Source organism: Daucus carota, chromosome 7, assembly GCF_001625215.2.
Source record: "Daucus carota subsp. sativus chromosome 7, DH1 v3.0, whole genome shotgun sequence".
NCBI lineage: Eukaryota > Viridiplantae > Streptophyta > Magnoliopsida > Apiales > Apiaceae > Daucus > Daucus carota.
The window spans coordinates 38,982,197-39,002,857 of record NC_030387.2 but is presented as its reverse complement, the minus strand read 5'-3'; the positions used below and the strand labels follow the sequence as shown (position 1 = coordinate 39,002,857).

At 35.8% G+C, this 20,661-nt stretch overlaps 3 protein-coding genes across 3 annotated transcripts; all 3 read right to left on the bottom strand.

The window, feature by feature from the left end:
- Positions 1–1,510: 1,510 nt before the first annotated feature.
- LOC108193403 (CASP-like protein 4A3) lies at positions 1,511–6,420 on the bottom strand. Its single transcript, XM_017360033.2, has 3 exons — positions 5,700–6,420; positions 2,223–2,358; positions 1,511–2,081 (listed from the first exon to the last, which is right to left on the bottom strand). Exons 1-3 carry the CDS (start codon positions 6,302–6,304, stop codon positions 1,881–1,883), a joined length of 942 nt encoding a protein of 313 aa, XP_017215522.1. The 5' UTR covers positions 6,305–6,420; the 3' UTR covers positions 1,511–1,880.
- A 2,719-nt stretch (positions 6,421–9,139) lies between these two features.
- LOC108195894 (protein EXECUTER 2, chloroplastic) lies at positions 9,140–15,988 on the bottom strand. The gene is made up of 11 exons (XM_017362907.2): positions 15,468–15,988; positions 14,243–14,359; positions 14,080–14,145; positions 13,309–13,415; positions 13,127–13,208; positions 12,301–13,005; positions 10,830–10,956; positions 10,564–10,733; positions 10,381–10,455; positions 9,640–9,732; positions 9,140–9,536 (listed from the first exon to the last, which is right to left on the bottom strand). Exons 1-11 carry the CDS (start codon positions 15,828–15,830, stop codon positions 9,435–9,437), a joined length of 2,007 nt encoding a protein of 668 aa, XP_017218396.1. The 5' UTR covers positions 15,831–15,988; the 3' UTR covers positions 9,140–9,434.
- A 1,324-nt stretch (positions 15,989–17,312) lies between these two features.
- LOC108195895 (uncharacterized) lies at positions 17,313–20,447 on the bottom strand. The gene is made up of 5 exons (XM_017362908.2): positions 20,036–20,447; positions 19,553–19,798; positions 19,223–19,304; positions 17,730–17,944; positions 17,313–17,656 (listed from the first exon to the last, which is right to left on the bottom strand). The coding sequence occupies exons 1-5, from the start codon at positions 20,248–20,250 to the stop codon at positions 17,536–17,538; spliced, it is 879 nt and encodes a 292-aa protein (XP_017218397.1). The 5' UTR covers positions 20,251–20,447; the 3' UTR covers positions 17,313–17,535.
- Between the last annotated feature and the right edge of the window lie 214 nt (positions 20,448–20,661).

Below are 20,661 nucleotides of genomic sequence, written 5' to 3'. Positions count from 1 at the left end.
AGCTTAATTTTTTTCCATCTTTTTTAAGTAAAAACATTTATATGTTAGTCTTGTCATTCACAAGGTCCAGGATATCGGAGCGAGTTATATTATGGGATGAAGAGAATATCGAAACTAAAATTATAAGTAAATTAAAGTGTTGAAAATCGATTTGAGGTATATTTTTCTTCAAAACACTTATTACAAGACACTTAAGAACCTGCCGACTAGCTTCATAACCAACCCACTATCTCTTCAATTCAGGTGAACGCTCGGGAGCTGGTGAGGTACGAACCTGTGATCATTTGGATCAAACCAAAGTCCCGTTTTCACTAGGACAGCTCTCACACTCAGATTCGAGGTATTTTTTACCTCACTAGTGCGATTTATGTATGTGTATGACATATTATCTCAGGGCTGAACCACAATTTTGTAGCGATAAAACCTAATATTAAAATTTTAGATAAATCTGATAACTTAAATACTTCATACAAATGCTCGAACCAATATCCAGATACCTGACGATAACAACTAGTAACAAGTAGGCACTAAAAATAGAGGAATATTTGTCATATAGCCACAACATGGGGCTTAGCAGAACATGGCGAGGGCTGCAGGTCACGTGCAGGGTATGTCACAATATTTATGAAAAGAAAACTAAACAAGTCTCAACTTTGACAATCACATTATTTTTGCTCAACCCTGTAGTTTGTTACGATAACAATTTGTTTTATTTTTTAAGATAAGGTCTTTTTTAAAAAGATTTTAAATAAAAGGGAACTAGGATGTCATAATTTGGAAACACATGTAGGGTTGAATGGATGAGAGCGAAGAAGAGAAAATAAGGTCGACTAGAGAGAATGGAGTTGCACATCAAATCAGAAGCTGGCAGTAGCTTGACATGTATCAGGTATTGTGTTATTGTCTTCCCTGTAGCCCACTGCCCACCCCCACACATATAAGCTTACAGGGACATGGGATCACGATGCCTAATCACATTCTCGCTATCTTATCCATGCATTTATAAGCCTGGTCCGAAAGGGATTACACACACAAACTCATATTATATGGCAATGTGCGGAATTAGGGAAGGCTAACCTAGGCTGAAGCTCGACAATAATTATACATCTGTACAGGTAGATAGATAGCTACAGTGCTTTACTGTCTGTTGTGCATCCTGATAGACTCTTTATGGTAGTAGATTGTGAATCTGTGACCACAAATGTATCGTACAACCGTACAGAGATAAAAGCATGAATGTGCTGAAAGGAAAGTATGAAACTATCAAAAATATATGCAGTTAATGAATTAAACTCGGTCACCTGCAGATGGAAAAGATAGAAGGCTGAATTTATCCGGCATTTCTCATCGCCCGCCACATCACAGTGAACATTCCTGAACTGATTGCTTACACTAGCGTGTGACCAAACCATTGTCTAAACTGTCCACAGTGATCGAATTTCAGCAGGCTTTCTACATCCTGAAAGCCATTGTCAGGCTCAGGCTACTACAGGCTTAATAATGGGTAAAGTGAAGCAGAATACAAAGTATATTTATATGTTAAGAAGAAATGATCTATTTCTTTAGATACAACCGGATATTTTTTATTTAGTATTAAACAGGCTATATGTATACAAACCTTTTCCCCTCTTACCCAAAATCTAGAAAAATGTTACTAAAAACTGGTTGAATGCTATTACTATATGTAAAAGTAGTGATCTTTGCCCTTTCTCTCCCACATGATAGAAACTGCTTATAGACCATCCACAGAGAGCCGTGGAAGTAGCAGGTTTCCTTGCCGAAATAGCATTCATCTGTACATTTCCGAATAAGGTTCTAAGAAAATATCCACCAGCAAATAATGCTTCTAGATTTGAACAATATCCGGAGGAAAGAGGATATTACAATCCACTAGTCACGCGGTTACATAAATTGTAACCAGATATGAGTGAACTTGAGGCAAATGCTGCAAATGCCAGAAAAGACATCCATATAGATGCAGTAGCCATTCGCGTAAACTGATCACTCCCCCAGTTTGATACCCAATCATCTACCCTGGTGGCTGCCGAAGATGATGCAGATAACAGAAGATATGCGAGAATCTATGATAATCAAATTCATTACCATTAGTAAGATCAGCAAATATCCACCCTATTAATCATCTGACTGAGCATATAATAATATATAAAGAGGTACTTTGATTATTAAAAAAAACTCTAATAGCCAAGGCATAAATTACTTGCCTGATCCATCACAAAATCAAAATGATAACGAAGGTGATGCGAAATAATATGTTTGCCCGTGGCTGAATGGTATGCAAGATCAGATGCTTGTAATCCTGAGTATACAAATGCAATGACAGCCATAGAGAGGCAGTACCTGCAATCACAAACGTCTTACATTACGCGCATAATCAATAGAAATGGAAGTATGAGCAACAGGCGGCAGGCCGGGAATATTATAGGGAATATTATAATAATTACAAGTATTTGAGATCAGATACTTGAAGTTGAAGAACATCCTTAACAGACGCCAAAAGGAGAAATTACAGAGATAAATTTATACTCTACATGATATTAGTTTTCTGAATATTGAAACTTGATATGAATTCATAATTGATGCAATATTCATCCAATAACAGATTTAAATGCATTTGATTGTTAGAGTTGTACTTTGGAAATTTTAACCTCGGGTCTTATAATGTCTTCATTTTACCCTTTTCCCAGCCCATTTACCATATACCCTGGCGGTTTTTCTCGTCCTGCATCAAGGTTCACCAGTGCAGTCGGAATCAATCGTCCTGCATTAATGTTCACTAGTGCATCGATAATAGGTCAGCATGATCTTACATTGAGTGAATTTCGAAATAGTTTCTCACATGTACAAAAAGTTTCGAGCTGAACTTAAGACACCTATACCTCACGGCTCACTTTAGGACTTGTATATCTGGTTACTGATATAACTAATAACTTTTTAGAGAAGAATTAAGCTTCCCTCCATTCATCTATCCCATCCCAATAAAGAGATAAGCTTCCTTCCAAATCCCCCACTATTTCTCGCATTTACAGGAACTGATACTTAATCCTGAGTACTTCCAGAGTTCGAATTTCCTCTTACAAGTCAACTTCAAGCTTAAGCCAATTTACTTTCAGCCACAAATTCTGATATTAAACCAATGATATGGTGGAGCAGATGTCATCATCACTTGACAAACAATGCTTAGAATAGGCCCAAAACTATGTCTATGTATATCTAAAATTGGCCTCTTTTTTATACAGTCACCCACTGATACAGTTTGTATTATCCAAAGGGCCAGTGACAGGATTTTTGCTGGCTACTATATCAACTCAAGGCATTGAAGAACCAGTAGTCTCTGTATATTCATAAGTTTCACTATAACAATAATAAACAAGAAAGAATGATGCTCAGCAGCGTTCCAAATCAGGGGAGTACTTGGACTTTGCTCCTCCTCTAGTTCGATTTAGATATAATCACCTAACTAACTGGTATTCTTAATACCCAGGATAGAATTGTTCCAAAATAGAATCATAAGAAAAAATTGGGTCAAATGTTAATTTATTATAAAATCCTGAAAGTCGAAAAAATAAAACCAAGTTTTTTATAGCTAAATTACTGTAAGAATAAATGTTCAGGTAAGTAGTCTTTTGACAGAAAAATCCAAGTGTGATCAATGTCAAATGAAGTATAGACATTTAACTGATACTTTTTTATTTTTTGCTAATTTTGAGCTCATATTAAAATTAGCATTTTGTGTTTGTAATATGATATTAAAAGTAATACTAAATTACGTACGATTTTTACACCAATTGATCCTTCCAATTAACCCCCACTTTAACGGGAAAATCTCACCAATTTCCGATTCTTATAACATCATCGCTCTGTGAGATGGCAGCATTAGAGCTGGTGATGCTTTATTACCATGGTGGTGGCTACACTGCTGCTGACACTAGTAACTATAGTGGTGGCCGGAAATGTTTCAAGGTGTGTCTAGTTAAATAAGAGAGGAAGGAAACGAGAGACAGGTGGAAGGAATTATGATTCATGAATTGGTGAATATCAACTCAAATAGAAAATCTCAAGCAACTTGGTTGACTTGCATTAACTTAATTTCCTATTTTATCCTCGATACAAGTGACATGAACGGATTATGACTACTCTAAATCCAAAAAGTTCAAACACCTTTCCTTCATGTACTTATGGTGCATATAGTACAACAATTTAAACTCTGACACTATATATTAGGGTGATGGTACTTGATGCGCTCAACATCACTACCTAGATAGGAACACTAAAGATATGAAAACTTCGTAAAAGGGATGTAGAAGTCTTAACTGAGAATTACCTACATGCCAAGATCTGTGACATTACAGCAAAATGGAACTTGTACTATAATAAAATCCAACTAACATTAGACCAACATTATATTAAGCCATAGGTGACACATTAAGTTAGATTATGAAAACCACTGTACCTCCAGATGAAATATAACAATGCTTTCCAAAAAGAAAAAGGTGGGTTCTATGCATCGTTCTCAAAGCATTGCTTGGGCAGGAAGTCAATAATTATGGGTAGGCATTTAGCCCGCAATGAATTTAATGAGGTAGGGGAGGCCTTGTGGAAGTTATGCATCTAAGTGTTTCCCTTTCAGTGCAAAGTTTTCATTGGAGAATTAGTGATCAAGGTGGGGAAACCACCAGGGTGGTGGTCATTGGTTATTCACTTGATCTTTTACCTTGCAGTGCATGACTCTGAAGTCCAAATCAAGCAAAGTGGTCGTACACCAGATATTTTATGAAGACATTGATGATTACGATCAAGTTAGAGCTCTGTTCGTAAGGGAGGTGGAAAAGAAGACGTGCAAATTCTTTTAAACTTTACTGGACTATATTTATGTGTGTCATCATATGTGATGGTCCAGACAAATTCTACTAGCATAATATATGGTTTGATGTTATTTGATCTTTTAAATACTTGGATCATGAAGCAAGTGGTCTTGCTAGGTTATACCTTTAGAATATATATAAATATTTAAAATAAAAATGTTAAAAACTTAAAAGAAAGTATATATTAAAGGGCCCCTTACAATCGCTTTTTGCAGCAATCTTTCTGCGATATTTTATTACTGAAAGACATAACACTTGATTTTTGATGTATATGCGAAGGGCCACGTCAATTATCCGCGCTTTAAACATCCATTCTAGGGTTTTGGTCTTTCCTCTTTAAAAAAACGCGGAAAGCTTGTTGCCTAAACACGATTGTCGGGGACCATCTCCCTGTATTAAAAACTTAATTACTCTGTATAGGTAAACACCTATGCCAAGGCCTGCCACCTACTTGCCCAAGCAGTTAACTCGCACCTCATCTCTCCGTTACAAGTTAACAAGGTCCATATATAGAAAATGTTAAAACAGGGGTACATTTTCCATACATTTCATGTCCTAGATAACAAGATATCCTGAATACTTATAAACTACTTCCTTACACAATATAACCAAATCTGCAAACCGTTATATCATAACAGCTCCATAAACCTAAAATTCAGTAATAAGTTAGGACTTGGAGTCAGAATAATTTGAAATCAAGTCAATCGAGTCATAGCCTAGTCTACTACCACTAGAAATCATAAGAACGTAATTCATACACAAAACATTGTCATAATATAAAGTATAAACAGATAGCATATAAAACTGCATTAGTACCTGTATTCCTTGTAGCGATCAAAAGAATCACCACTCCACCCCTGCGTCTTATCCGCGGCCATAACCGAAAACGAAATCAAACACAATACAATCTCGCAAACTCTCAATACCAACGCCGCTCTCTCCGCATTCACATCCTTCCTCGATCTCTTCAATATGCTGTTCACCGCGGCTCTCGATCTCCTTTCTCCCCCTACTTCCTCATCAAACCCTAATCCCTCGCCCGTCGGCCCCACTCTCGTCACTCCGCCGCTCACCTCCTCCCTCACCGCCCGATCAACCTTGAAACCGCTCGCCGGCGGCGTCGACGGCGGCGTCGACGGCGGCGGAAACTCCAAATTGTGTCTCAGCTGGTTGTTATCATGCCGAATTGGCGGCGGAGAGGGGCCGGGAGAGTAGTACTTGTCGGCGGTGACGGCGACGATCGCCTTCGAGTTGTCGACAGCGTGGAGCGGCGAGTGGAGAGAGTGGAACGAGTCGGCCTCGCTGATTTGAGAATCGGCGTCGGAGACTGTCCGAGTTTTGTTACTGTTGGGGAGCTTTTTCATTTTCGCCGGCGGGGGAGGGGCGGCGATGCGGTGGTTGTGCGGTTGTGATTGGTCCATTACTGAGTGAGAGTGGGGGTTTATATATTTGTGTGTATAATGTAAGTATAGGTTTTTGTAATAGGAGAAGAAAAGGGAGAGAAAAAGGAACGAATTGAAGGAGTTTCTTTTTGCAAAGTGGAGGGAGAAAGATTAAAAAGGAGTTACCGCTTACGTGGCCATACAGTTTAATTTCTGTAACAGTGTGACCAAAAACTTTAAAATAAATTTATTTAATCAGCTTTGATCCGAGATTTAATTTAATGGTGAATATATAAAAAATAATTTGAACCATCAATTAGATTTATTAAAGAAAAGAAAATTATATTGAACCGTTGATCATATTTTCATGTATATAAATTCATATTATTAAGAGATATTTGTTATTCTATTGACTATTCTAATTATTTATCTCTATTTTGAAATACTATATGTTATCTTCATGTGTCAGTTAAGTTTGATCTTGTTAAAAGGAAAAAAGCGTTTAAATTTTTAAATTTTATAGCAATCTTTTTAATATGTGCAAAGATCTGATAAAAAAAAATATCAAATTATTTAAAAACGTTGCTGTTTAGTGCACACAATAAAATCCGATTGTATAAAGATAATGACACTAAAGGTGTTTTTATTTTGAAAACTCGACGGCCACACACTTGCGAGTTGCGAACAGCTGAAATCAAGTTTAAAAAGTAATTTGTGGTCTTAAACTTTATTAAAAACGGTTTGTCTAGTGTGTGCCCAAGGGCACATGCTAAGCGCGGAAATTTTGTATTTGGGAGATTTTGATTGGTGTGGTTGGTGTATTTGCAGGAGGGTCCACCACTATCAAGAGAGATGAGCCAATCAAAATGATTCAAGCACAAAAATTTCCGCGCTTAGCATGTGTCCATGGGCACACCATAGATAAATCGTACTCTATTAAAAAATAATAGGAGTTTGGCAGGAGCAGGTTTTAAACTTTACCTCTCTCTGGAGTTCGTACGTTTAAGTTGAAGAAGCGCGTCAATCGTCATTCAAACTTTAAAAAAAACACAAATAAAAAAAGCGCATATGTTTGGAAATTTGTGTGAAAAAGTATGAATATCACAAAATACATAATTGATGTCCCGGGTTAATGCTCCGTTCTTTTAACCCGCTACATCACATGATCTAGCGTTTTAGCGTTTTGTTCTTTTAATTTTAACAAAATATTACTCTTTTTTCTGCTTTTAATCTTTTAATCTTAATATTACACAATGTAATTTTTTCAATTAATATAAAAAATACTGCACAATATAACATTAATAAATGATATTTGAGATGATTTTATATTTGAATCATAATGTTTCAAATTATGATAAATAAGATTAATACCTGAAATTTGTCCTCATTTGGAAATTTTAAAGAATAATAGACTAAAGAACAGTAGTATAATAATACCGTAAAAGAACGCACGTAAACAACAATGCTAAGTTTCATTCTTCTTCTTTTTATAAAAGTAGAAGCACCGAGTACAAAAAATTCAATCGTTTTCCATATATTTGTTTTATATACTTCGGTACAACAACTCTTAATTATTAATGTTCCACATACGCGACACGTACATGGCCTGTAGTATGATTTCTTGATAAGAGAAAGTCGGAAGTAGGACATTTTAGTTTTTTTTTTAATTTCTACTTATTTTTCAAACACTTTAATAATTTATAGTTATTAATTTACCTCAAAATTCTACTCCACTTCTTTATTTTAATCGAGAAATCCGCCTCAATGGCAAGTATTTCATCCCAAATTTTGGACCAAGGAGCAGTTCTATGTACTCTAAAAAACCAGTTCTATATATTCTAATTCATTCTTGAATAAAATATATGTAGTCCATATTTAAATATATATAGTCCATAGAAAATAAATTAATAGGAAAATTAAGATATTTAATAATTATTTTCAAATTTTAGTTGTCAACGTTTGATTAACAGTGAGACTCATATAAATCACCCTATTAAATTTCTCGGACAATATTTGAAACAATATCACTAATTCACTACTCATAATTAATATATCTAGACTAGATGAAAGATATTTTTTTTCAACTAAAATCGCCCACATTATTTGCGGGACCAAAATGAGGATTCGTTTTCTACTAAAATCGACCACCTCCCCAGTATTACCCAGAATTATTATAAAGTGGAGGTAGAGCATAAATAGAATAGGTCAATAACAAGTGCATGATCACTAAGCATAATGGAGTGCTTTACTCCCAAAGTGAAAAAGGTATAGATTCCACAACCTTTTCCTTTTCCCTCTGCCTAAACAAATCTTTCAGCTCTTCCATTACAGCACTTGATGAAACAAACAAGAATAAACCAGGGACAGCAAAGTATCCCATTCTTTCCCATTTGTAGATCATGAGTAAGGAATCAAGCTCAGGACTGTACCTCAATATGTTGGTCCCAAAAGCAAGCAAACCACACGGTTTGCGTATCGCTGTATAAATCAGGGTCATATGTATGTTAGTAACATACGTTCAGCGGAAAAAAGCGGAAAAAAGTGCTAGACAGCTTAATCCTAAATTTTTTATGTATATATAAAGGGTGCTACAGTATCTTTCAGTGGAAAATTACTTCATTCTAGGGTTTTTTACGCCTAGCTCTTTTCTGCTGGACATATGCTACTATCATTCATATGTTTTGGGCCGGCTGCCTATAAATCATTGTGTTGCATTTTCCGATCAGGTTTGCCCTTAAATTAATGTTAGAACGGCTATTATTAACAAAGTTCAATACCGATACTAATCTAGATCTCCTGTCGGGAGGTAACAAGTATTGGTATCAACAACAGTTTCTGATGAAAACCAGTGACAGAGATCTTGGCACAAGGAGCTGGAATAGAATTATGAATTACACATACATTTCCTCTTTATTGAAATCTATCAATACAGCTGTTAATATTCTGAACTATTAATTCCGCAAGCAGCTAATCTTACAGAAGTATCTAAGTATTTAGCTTTAAAGAGTTGCAAGCTTAAAATACAGAGGGGGTGACGTGAAAAATAGAAGCAAAATTCTTTTGTAGGTACATAGTAGCGAAAACTTGCCTCTACCAGAAGAAAATACAAGTAAAACTGGGTCCAGAAGTATGAGCGAATATAGGTATACTAGACCAAGAAAAGTGTGGTTCACTCTGGCAGTTTAAGACGATTAAAGAGTACCAGAAAACTCTGCTCAGGTACAACATAAAGGAAACCGAGATCTGCACCTTTGACATATGGCCCCATTCCCTACATAAAGTCACAATCAGAACTCGTGTAAATTACGAACCAGATTTCAAATCAGAACTAAGATAAGTGCACCGGTCATTATTATGTCAAACAGTTAATTTACCCTTCCATTAAGTTGAAGAAGTTCACCCTCAACCCACTTTGGATTCTTAAACCCAAAATCTGCTATTCTTCCTTGCCCCTTATAACTTGCAACCTGGTAAAACAGAAGTTCCAATTTGAAACCAGAATAGAATGTGCTTAATGAGAGACCATCTATTGGTGGGTACTCTCGTCATTTTACAAATTACTTATTCAAAACAAGTTCTATTTCACAAAAGTACAATTCTTAAGTTACAGTACAGAAAAACGGTACATTGTTCTCAAAGTTAATATCATATGTACATTGACGTGCCATTATACTCATTCAATCATCCTTCGGGAAAAATTTGAAACAAAAAATCAAAAAATACAGTGGTAATATGGCAATTATTGCATGCCTATATTTTCCAGAATGCTCTACTTCAAATAAAAGACTTTTGGAGAACTACATCAGACTGTACTATTAACTGCCGCTTAAAAACATCAACATCAATTTTTTCATTTTATTTATTATTATGCATTATTGTTGCATAAAACCTTAAAGGCACTTCCCTAGATGTAAGGTGCATGTCATAATGTCTTACTGGCACCCAAAGTGAACATTGTCTTGGTGAAGAAAAGGAGAGAAAGACCTATGATACAAGTCAAAAGTGTCTCGTACTCTCGTTTACCAGCACAACACAATAAGTGTCTCGTTTACCAGCACAACACAATAAGTTTACTACAGAGAGAGAAATAGAGAGAGAATCTCAAGTATAATTACCACTCCCAATTCATCTGGATACATCCCTCGATTAGATAGGCGATTCCCTTGCCCGACTTTAACACGAAATGTCACCTGAAAAACCTCAAAGATGTATCAGTATTTAGATACAGACGCTGTTACATATAACATATGTTCTGTTCAAGATTTTAAAAAAATTGAGAAAGAAATGGAGCTACAGACCTGGCCACCAGGAACATTCAAGTCCCCAGTAAGCTTCACTGCCTCAACATACTCAAAAAAATCTATGTTAGAGGATTCTTCACTGTCACTCGTACTGTTCCAGTTCCCATATTTACGCCTCAGCTGAACCACCTCTGTGCCATAAGGACCAAAGGCACCGACATATAGACCTTCAAAAAAGTCATTTGAATAGGTAAAAGTCCTATAACAACCAGAGTAAACGTGGCAGAAAGAAGATTAGAAACAGGATAGAGAAAGAAACTTACCTTCAAATGGATCTAAATCACCATTCGAAGTGTTTATACGACTAAAACTTGTGTACTCGGATAACTTTTCTTTCTTCTGTGCCTGGCTAGCGGCAAGCTTTACAATTTCCCGGACATCTCTAGAGACCTATAACAGAGCTACACTTAATTTCGCAATCAAAAGTATTCAAGGAGGGCTGAAATTTTATTTCTAAGAAAAATGGAAATAAACAGATTTTATTCAGTTGCAGTGTGAATTGAAAATTGGTTTAATTTTTGGCTTAGCATTTTTCTTAATGCTGACATAAAGGTTCAAGATCGACTTGTTTACATTAAAAATTGGTTGTTCAATGGCATTTTATTACATTCCTTCTATATCAAGTGCCACTCCAAAAAGGCACTTTAGGCACATTCAGACATTATATCATCACAAAAGGTTTCTTAAAGAAAGTCCACAGTATAACTATGAGGAAACAAAAAACAAAAAGTCATGATATGTCATCACCTTCGGTATATTTTAATAACTACAATACACACACGATTCAGAAACAAATGGTAACAGTCGGACCAATAGAAAAATAGGAAAAAAAATCATCGAAAAGTACAATTCTAATTCCTGACTTTTTCAGAGGGCATCACACAGCCAGATTACATGAGAAATATTATATGATGCATGCCAAAAACAAAAAGTCATGATATGTCATCACCTTCAGTGTATTCTAATAACTGTAATACACACACGATTTGGAAACAAATGGAAACAGTCGGACCGGTAGAAAAATAGAAAACAAATCATCAAAAAGTATAATTCTACTTCCTGACTTTTTCAGAGGACATCACATAGCCCGAGTATATAAGAACGTGTTATATGATGCATGCATTTTGCCTCATTAACTATACATGCGTAGGGACTAAGGGGCGTTTGGTTCAGGGTGTTTTGGAATCAGGTATGGGTTTCGTCCATTCCAAACCCATACCTAGTCTTTGGTTGTAAAAAAAAAAATGAAATTTGAAGTCCATATCTCAGACACCCCCTCCCCCAAGCCCCAAGGTATGAGAGAGGGGTATGAAAATCAACTTTATTTCTCATATTTGTATCTCTATTTAAGCAATCAAATCTAAATGTTTACTACAAAATCAAATCAATGATGCAAAACCCTATTATAATAATAATTTTATTAATATTTTGAATTAATTAAGATTAATGACTTAATTTTCTTTTAAATTGAATATATCGATTTCAGCACTCAACCAAACACATGATATCAGAAATGATACCTCAAGCTCATAGCACCTTAACCCAATTCCTCACTCCAACCTCATACCACTTATGCGAACCAAACGACCCCTAACAGATATTAGGCAAAGAGTGGCTATTGCTGCTTCACTGTAGACATTTATATGCAAAGCAAGAGGCTTTCTAGATTGCACTAGCAAGAGAAACATAAAAAACCAGAAAATGGCATGTTAAAGTATCAGTTCTAATCCTCACCCTTGGAGAAACTTTATTGGCGCCAAAGAATGCTTTCGCTACATCAGGAGGCATAAGATCAGAAGCGCCTTTAGCTGATATGGCTGCCAACTCCTCGTTTGGAAGAAAATTTGCACTATCGTTACGACCCAGTTTTCCCACAGGAACATGTAGCAGAAAAGAATCTCTTTCCATATCTTTTATTTCACCTGGTACCCGCATATACTCATCCTTAGAGGGAGATTCCTCTTTGTTGTGTAGAATGCCCCCAACAAAAAGCTTCATCATATCCAAATTTTTTTCATCTTCAACTGCATTACCAGCTCCTCCTAAAGAAAATTGGTCAGGCTGAATGTCATCCAAATTGCTAGATTCATCTTCTGAACTCTCAACCAACACTGAATTTTCATCATTTTCTTCCATAATCTGCTTCAAGGAATCACTGTCTTCTATAACTTCATCGTCTGATTCATCTACATAAGTCACTTTTACTTTCAGTTCAGGAATTTTATCCTTCAAAAAATTTATCACACTTCTTAAACCGTCCTCGGTTACTCCCTCAAAAGTCATACTCTTCTCATTACCCTTTTCTGGTTTATCTTCGTTTACCTCAACATCAACTACAGATGTATCCTCATCATCTTCAGAAGGCAATTTTGTGGATTTGGAAGTGGGTGATCTAGTGGACTTTGTAGTGCTTCCTTTAATTCGCTTTAGAAAAACAACCTTACAACAGAAAATTTTCACATAAGATACCAGACCTAAGTCTTCAAAACCTCGAGACCTTTATTGACTACAAAAATTTACATGAGACCTTCAGAGAAAAGGTTCACAAAGATAGCAACACCTGCATAGTGTATGTCTCTTCAACATCTTTGACCACAAAGATCTCGAACAGCGGAGTTCCAGGAGACGCAGTTACCAACTGTCTGCAAAAGAAGAATTAAAATGATCACCAGTGTTCCTTGCATGTAATATGTAACTGAGAGGTGGAAATTTCTAGTAAACATATTCAGATCCTTGTACTACCTTGGACTGAAAGTTTTACCAACAAATCTTCCCACACCAGGAGTTATGTGTATTAGTTTACCAAACGGATCATCAGAATCTTTTGAATAGCCGACCCACCAACCAACCTGCAAAACAAAGGAGATGTATTTTGTAATCAAATAAAAAAGAAAAAGATTCACTACATGGCCTTCGGCAAACAAAACGTGAGAAAGTTAAATTGTATGCTTGGCATTTATATTCATTAACAAATAGGTTCACTTTCCTCCAGTTTACTAATGAAATGTTTTTATCTGGACATACTAAACAACTTCAACATGTTTCACTAGATTTTTAGGGGACAATTATTTGTCTTCCATGTTTTACTTTTTTGCAGCTCTATGTTTTGCTTTATCACCAAAAAAATTATACCATAATCAGATCTTTCCATTTTAACACCTACTTGAAAACAGTGCATCTAAAACTAACTAGAAACAGACCGTCACAATTTTCGTCTTAAGTAAAACAGTGTCCCTTACCTAGCCATTTTTGACATCTTACGAGCTCATAGTTAGAGACCGATATCTAGTGTGCTATCTACAGAGACTGTAGTTCCCTAATTATGGAAGTATAAATAAATGAACTAATAAACAAGATACCTGTTACTAAATTACAGCTCCTAATAGTAAAGCAAAGAACATAAGTAAAGTAAGAGTACCCACATAAAGACACAAGGATCAAGAATTTATTTCTCACCCAAGGAGATAAATTACAATAAATAAAGGCACTAAAACTATTGGAGCTAAGAGTTACCAGCCCACTTCCTGTACTTCTGCACAACCTCGAAGCTTCATGATAACGCTCCTCGTCTATTGCATTCTGCAAAAACAAAAACATCAGATATGGTGAGAAAGATGGAAACACATTGATTCTTCAAACTAGTTAGTGCCACTGTACATCCAAATATCCCAATAACCTTCAACTCGGACATAATTTCAGCAATACTGTCCTTTGATGTCGCTTCTTTTATGGCTATTTTCAACTTTGCAGCTTCCTGGAAGTCCTCTTTCTCAATTGCATCTTCTAGTTGAAACTGAAAAACATATTAAGTTGGCATTCGGTGAGAATAATGAGGCCGCAAGTATAGTCTTCTCATGAAAAAAAAATCCGACTCAAAAAGTGTGAGCAGAATTACAAGGAACTTCTCAGTTCTGCAGTACTCATAATGGCAGGGAAGGATCTTAGCTGTGAACTAAATGGCAACAACATCCTACTTGACCAAATCTAAATAAAGTATATGTATATCATAGCGTGTCCCCCCATCCTGTGACTTCGAAACATTTATCAGGAAGATATATCATTAGGCATTTCACTGATATTTTAAATTAACACAGGTGGCCAGCAAAAAGTATCTTCAATACTAAATGATTCAGTCAGTATACTAGGTTTTTTAACATGGATATTCAAATAAAACGTATATCTTTGCAGTAAAAGATAAGATGCATATCCTTATGATATGGGTTTCACTTGATTCAAATTTGTCCAAGCTCGTAAGCTGAGTTATATTCGAACCAACTCAGTACTCATCACACTAGGTTTAATTTAAACTTTATACAAATTTTGAAGTCTGGTAGAGATTAACTGAGAACATAATGCTAAAGAATATGGCAATTTCAACAAGGTTAAAGAGTATCAATATTCAAGTTCTAGCACCAGGAAAAGCTCATTCCAATATTTAATCTATCATTTCAGAATAAGCCTCGTACGAGAAGACCTCATTCGCATTTGGTACAAATTGTGGCAACAAAGGGCCAAATAAAAGTTAGTATGCTACCCTTGGTACTCAACTGCCCCAGCCTAAATAAAGATGTCATTACGATAGCAGCACTCTACAGTTTACTTTCAGTTAAATAGCTGTTATACAAAGGAAATCATGAGGTAATACCTACCTAACATAAACCCTATCACCTTAAAAATCTAATCTTTTTATCAAGTTGATACACACAGAATTATGGAAAAAATAAAGAAACCATGTGCACAGAAATGAATATCACCTAATAGAGTGGAGAGAGGGGGAGAGAGAGGGGGGGAGGGAAGGGGGGAGAGAGAGAGAGAGGGAGGGAGGGAGGGAAGGGAGAGAGAGGGAGGGAGGGAGGGAGGGAGGGGGAGAGAGAGAGAGAGAGAGAGAGAGAGAGAGAGACCTTAAGAACAGAAGAAAAGCTCTCAGCTTGTTCAATTTCCGAAAAATGGCGATTCCACCTATTCCAATCCCAATCCAAACAAGACCCATCTTTACAAACATTCGAAGTAGAAACATTCCTATCACCAACACCACCATTACCATCGCCACTGCAACGACAATTAAAAACCTGCTGCTTCACCACTCTGCTCCCAATTCCCCAACTTGGGTTTCTTGGAACACTCGAACAGCTCCAGCCCAACAAGTAATTAAGCTTCCTCAAGCTCAAAAACTTGTGGGAATTCAAACAGGATTGAGGAGGCCTTATATGTGGCACTGGAACAGAGTGGCCAGTGGCCCAAGCGTTGGCCACACCCATTTGCATATGTCACTTGTATTGCCTAAATTTCAAGATTTTCAAGAAACACACAGAGAGATATATGTGTGTGTAGATGTATGCGGTGAGGGTGGTTTGGTTTATGGATAGAATCGCCCGCCGGATAATAATCTTTTATGTATGTATATACTAGGGCTGCTCATGGGTTGTCCAACCCGTTCAAACCAACCCAACCCAACCTTGAACTAGGCCGACTAACCCGACCCATTTCAAACCGTGGGTTAATTGGGTTGATTTTTGGTTGAGCCGTTTATAATGGGTTGGGTCGAAATATAACTTTTAAAAACCTTAAACCAACCCAACCCGGCCAAAAAATATCTTTAACACTTTGATAGAATATTTTTGGTTGCTCACGGAACTATATTTACTTATTTGATGATAGAATGTGCAGTGAGTATAGTGCAATGTGCAGAAACAATTAGAAATAAAGCTTTGTAGTTCAAATCAAACGACTCACATTGCTAGTTCTTATGATTATAAATCATGGCGGAAGCATTATTTTTAATAGTTATTACTGTATTAAGATTCAGCTGTCCACCTTAGTATGGAGAGAATATCTACACTCTAAAAGCACCTAATATTTTGTATCGGTGCAGTGTCCTATGTTATTGCTAATTGTACACAACAAAATGGTGTAAAACATATTTTGGATTATGCTTATCTTGCAAAATTTTCAACCCGAGCAACCCTACCCTAACCAACCCAACCCGTCATACAATTAATAGGGTTGGGTTTCAAATTCCTTTTATGATTAATGGGTTAAATTTTTGTAACCCGTATTAAATGGGTTGGGTCGCTTGAATGGCCGAAACCGACCCAACCCAGCCCATGTGCAGCCCTAGTATATACACAGAAGAAAGAATTCGGGTGGGTCAAGCAATCTTGGCCGTGGATCGTTTCAATTGGGTCATCTGTATAATTTTGTCTGGTTGCACAACTCACCGCTATCCTGATGAATGAATATCAAGTTAATTGTTTTCTCGCTTAAACGTCTGTCTTTGGGGTATTAGGATAGATACTAATTTGTAAGAGCATGCATTGTCAAAAAACTCATTTTATATCTTTATCTTTGAGTTATAAAATGTCGATCTTTAAAAATTCCGGATTAATTTTTAAAATATATTTTATCAATTTATTGATTATATTTTGATTTAACTAAAAATTCCCAATTATTCATAAAAATCTCTAATAAGTCCCAAATAAATCATTAATAAATATTTCAACCGATTAGTTCTGATTTTCGATTTCTGCCATCACATATTAATTGCCTTCAAAAGAAAAAAAACAATCACATATTAATTTATTTATTCGTCAAAATTGTAAAGTGACAAGCTAGTCTAAGTTGCAGAGTTAATAAGTGATTGTGTTGTATTTTTTAAAGTAGTGTTTAGGTTGGTGTGAGAGGACTGTTAGGTAAGTGCAAAACTAAGGATGAAGTCATGAGACCACTGTACACAGATTAAAAGAGCATGGGAAAGCTTGCGTACCACAAGTCCACAACAAGCAGCATGGTAAAAGAAGGGAAAGAAGAACCCTGGCAATTTATGTTGTTTGTAACCTATAAGAACAGAAACATAACTCGATGATCGGTATAAAACTGTACATGGCGTAACAATTACATCTATCTGCTATACGCGATGAATGTTGAGGGCATTATGCTTGGTAAATGGGGATTGTTACCACGGGAGAATTTTTAAGTACAACTTGGTGGGTTTAAGCACTTGTACACGGCAGATGCAGGTTGTTTATAAGTCGGGATGCTACTTGTATCAACGAACCTAACTTCACCGGGGCTGAAATAGAGTTCCTTATGCCTGCAATATCAAGATTTATTATTTTAGGCAAATTATAAACTTCTATCTAAAATTCATATCAGTACGGATTCACCTTCGAAGGTCAAGCCCGACTAAGCCTGCTTGTAAAATTGTTAAGTTGTCAGAATCAGGTGAAACAATGATTACGGTGTCCTCTGAGTACTGAGTTTCAAGAATTGACATGAGTTGTGTTACACGGACAAACACATCTGCAACACTCTCATTTGGTGTACCGTCATTAGTGGGAGGCGGCTTGATATTTGGGGAGAGGTTGTCTGAAGCGTAAATCTGCGAATGTTCAAGTTTGCAAGATTATTCATTCATCTGAACAATTTCTAGGAGAAGCAAATCATCCAAATAATTAAAATCCCATCAAAACTGAGAAATTGATTCCAGAAACAATCACAAAGAAGTAAACTTCGACTTCAAGGATTGCATCATGATCTATAGTACAAAGATATTAGCAAACATATATAATCTGACAAATATGCTTGGGTTCTGAAAAAAAATTCTAATAGCTTTGTATCACAAAAACATTGCAGAACTCAGATTGTGCTTTAGCAATGCAGCCTACAGATTAAACTATATCCATCTTTCTCTGAAAATCGTGAAATTGAAATGAGCATGTGCATGATTCCAAGTTCTTATATATTTTTTTTTAAAGGGACCAATATATGAAGCATATTCGCCACATCCAAAATGATAACAACAGAAAACAATCTGAAGACACGCAAAAGATAAAGACAAGCACCTTAACTATGAAGTGAATTGAGTGTGATAGCTAGTTTTTTAGTATAGCCTAAAAGATATCCCATATTGGTTGCCTAAAAATTATTAAATTGGTATAGATAAAAATAAATCAATAAGGCAAATCCAATATTGTTTGAATTTGGTTATTTTAATTATAGTAGATTATTTATTTATCAATCTTATCTTATAAAATAAATACATGATATTAATATAGATAAATCTTTAAGCTCGAGTATCGTCTTTAAGGCCACCTTTTCTTATTGTTTTAATCTCCTCCGTTATCCTAATAAGTTAAGCTTTAATTTAATACAATGTGTGTTTGTGTATGTATGTAGTAAAAGAAATTGTGATTTGAGTTTAAAAAATAACTTTCATGTACCAATGTAATGATGGGGGAAAATATCCATAAAAATGAAATGAATGGTCAGTTCAACTAGAAGTCTCATTTTCATTTCTTTACTAATGAATGTAATGTATATTACCTGGTTGAAAGTGAATATTTTATTGAAGAGTTTAATATTTTATTTCATTTGTTAAAACTTTAGTTATGTTTGAGTACAACTATTGTCAATATAATTGTTGTTTTTGCATATTTTCTTCCACTTTCTATCCTTTTCTTGGTTTTGTGGATTCAGATTATAAATACTAAGCAATTTAAGGGATACAGACGCACAACCAATACGTCTATTAGAAATTACAGGCTTATTTCGAAAGATATCAAGAAGCACATAATCACCTGGAATAAATAACCATGTACATGATGTTATGCTAAATTGCACATCTTCGTATTTCCATGAACAAAATCATGAAACTTACTTCAGAAATAGATTCCAAATTCTTTCCCTCATACGCTCCTAAGCCACGAGCATCCAAGAAGCTGTATTCTGGAACTATATTACTGTGTTCAATCATGAGCAAAGATTAAAAATCAACCAAAGCTCATTCTTTCCATTCTTTGGCCAACAAACAATTAAACCGACACACATATGTAAAAACCCAAATATGGTTCCATTGCAAAAGAATAAATGCAAACTCAGTGCAAGTCAGTGCTCAATGACAAATGGAGCATGCTCCTAGGGTAAATTCAGCAATTTCTCGATTTGGGTCTAATATAGGTAACATGATTATGGTGTGTATGCAATGTACCTTCGATTAATCTTATTAACAGCAGCAATAACCTCAGCAGCCTGATAAGCCCTCTGAGTAATCGAAGGCCAAATCCAACAACTCCTATCGCAAGCCCCCATTTCCCTCAAAGCCAAGGCAGCCCTTATAGTCTGTTTTTTACCAATCTCAGATAACCCATTATCCATGGATGTCTTCGCAACAGGATTAGTATTAATTATCCCCACACTCTCAAACTCAGATTCCCCAGCTCTAACCAAAAAGTACCTACATTAACCACACCAAAATTAACAAAACGCACAAATAAACAGTAACAATAATATATACATACAGTAATTAGCAACGACGGAACCAGAATTTAAAATGACCCCAGAAACAAAAATCTAATAATATCATTTTCATTGATTATTTAAGAACTAAAATTTATTCTAATTTTCAAGAACGAGGTGTTTTAATAAATATTAAAATATTCGCTAATTTTTTCGATTCAGTCGGGACTTATACCTATTGGTGAGGCGAGGCGGGGGCATTTGGAAGAGACCACGAGCATGAGAAGGAGGAGTTGATAAGTGGGGTTGAGGGGGAGTGAAGAATGGGGTGACTGAGATGGTGAGAGAGGTGAGTATGTGACGCCTCGTGAGTTGATCTGGAAGTGGTGGAGGTGGGTTGAGAATTTTTGGAGGGATTGTGGTGGAGGCAAATGTTCTGGTTATGATCATTTTTATTGTTTAACTAGTAGAACTGCTGAGTTACTCTAGTGTCTTTGTGGGGTTGAACTGAGACAGGAGATGATACAGGGTTTGTTTTGTGTTTGAGATTATGTTGTCAAAGTTATGGCAGCCATGGATCACTGGATCAGTAGTCCCTTAACTGGCACTGTAAGTTGTAACGCAGAGCCACAAAAATCTGGGAGTAGCCAAGTAACCCGTGTGATTTGATAATTTTAGAAGAGAAAATAATAATTGCTGGAATTTTATATTTATTATATATTAAAATAAATACTATTGTGAAACTTAAATTTAAATAAGCTGGTAAAAAGTCAAATTAAAATTTTGTGTGATTTTCTTTTATATGTATTTATCAAAGATTTTGATTAAATTTTTTTTGATATTTGAAATGTTACGACTACC

Bases quoted from the DNA above. Each gene is read 5' to 3' on its own strand.
- LOC108193403 (XM_017360033.2), bottom strand. From the start codon at position 6,304: ATGGACCAATCACAACCGCACAACCACCGCATCGCCGCCCCTCCCCCG. The intron at 2,359-5,699 runs GTACTAATGCAG...TTGTGATTGCAG, and splicing joins GATCGCTACAAGGAATACAG to GTACTGCCTCTCTATGGCTG. The intron at 2,082-2,222 runs GCAAGTAATTTA...TGATTATCATAG, and splicing joins TTGATTTTGTGATGGATCAG to ATTCTCGCATATCTTCTGTT.
- LOC108195894 (XM_017362907.2), bottom strand. From the start codon at position 15,830: ATGCAAATGGGTGTGGCCAACGCTTGGGCCACTGGCCACTCTGTTCCA. The intron at 13,416-14,079 runs GTAACTCTTAGC...TTTGTTTTGCAG, and splicing joins GAAGTACAGGAAGTGGGCTG to GTTGGTTGGTGGGTCGGCTA. The intron at 13,006-13,126 runs GTGTTGCTATCT...TTCTGTTGTAAG, and splicing joins AAGAGACATACACTATGCAG to GTTGTTTTTCTAAAGCGAAT.
- LOC108195895 (XM_017362908.2), bottom strand. From the start codon at position 20,250: ATGATCATAACCAGAACATTTGCCTCCACCACAATCCCTCCAAAAATT. The intron at 19,799-20,035 runs GTATAAGTCCCG...TGGTTAATGTAG, and splicing joins CCGCCTCGCCTCACCAATAG to GTACTTTTTGGTTAGAGCTG. The intron at 19,305-19,552 runs GTACATTGCATA...GATTGAACACAG, and splicing joins GTTAATAAGATTAATCGAAG to TAATATAGTTCCAGAATACA.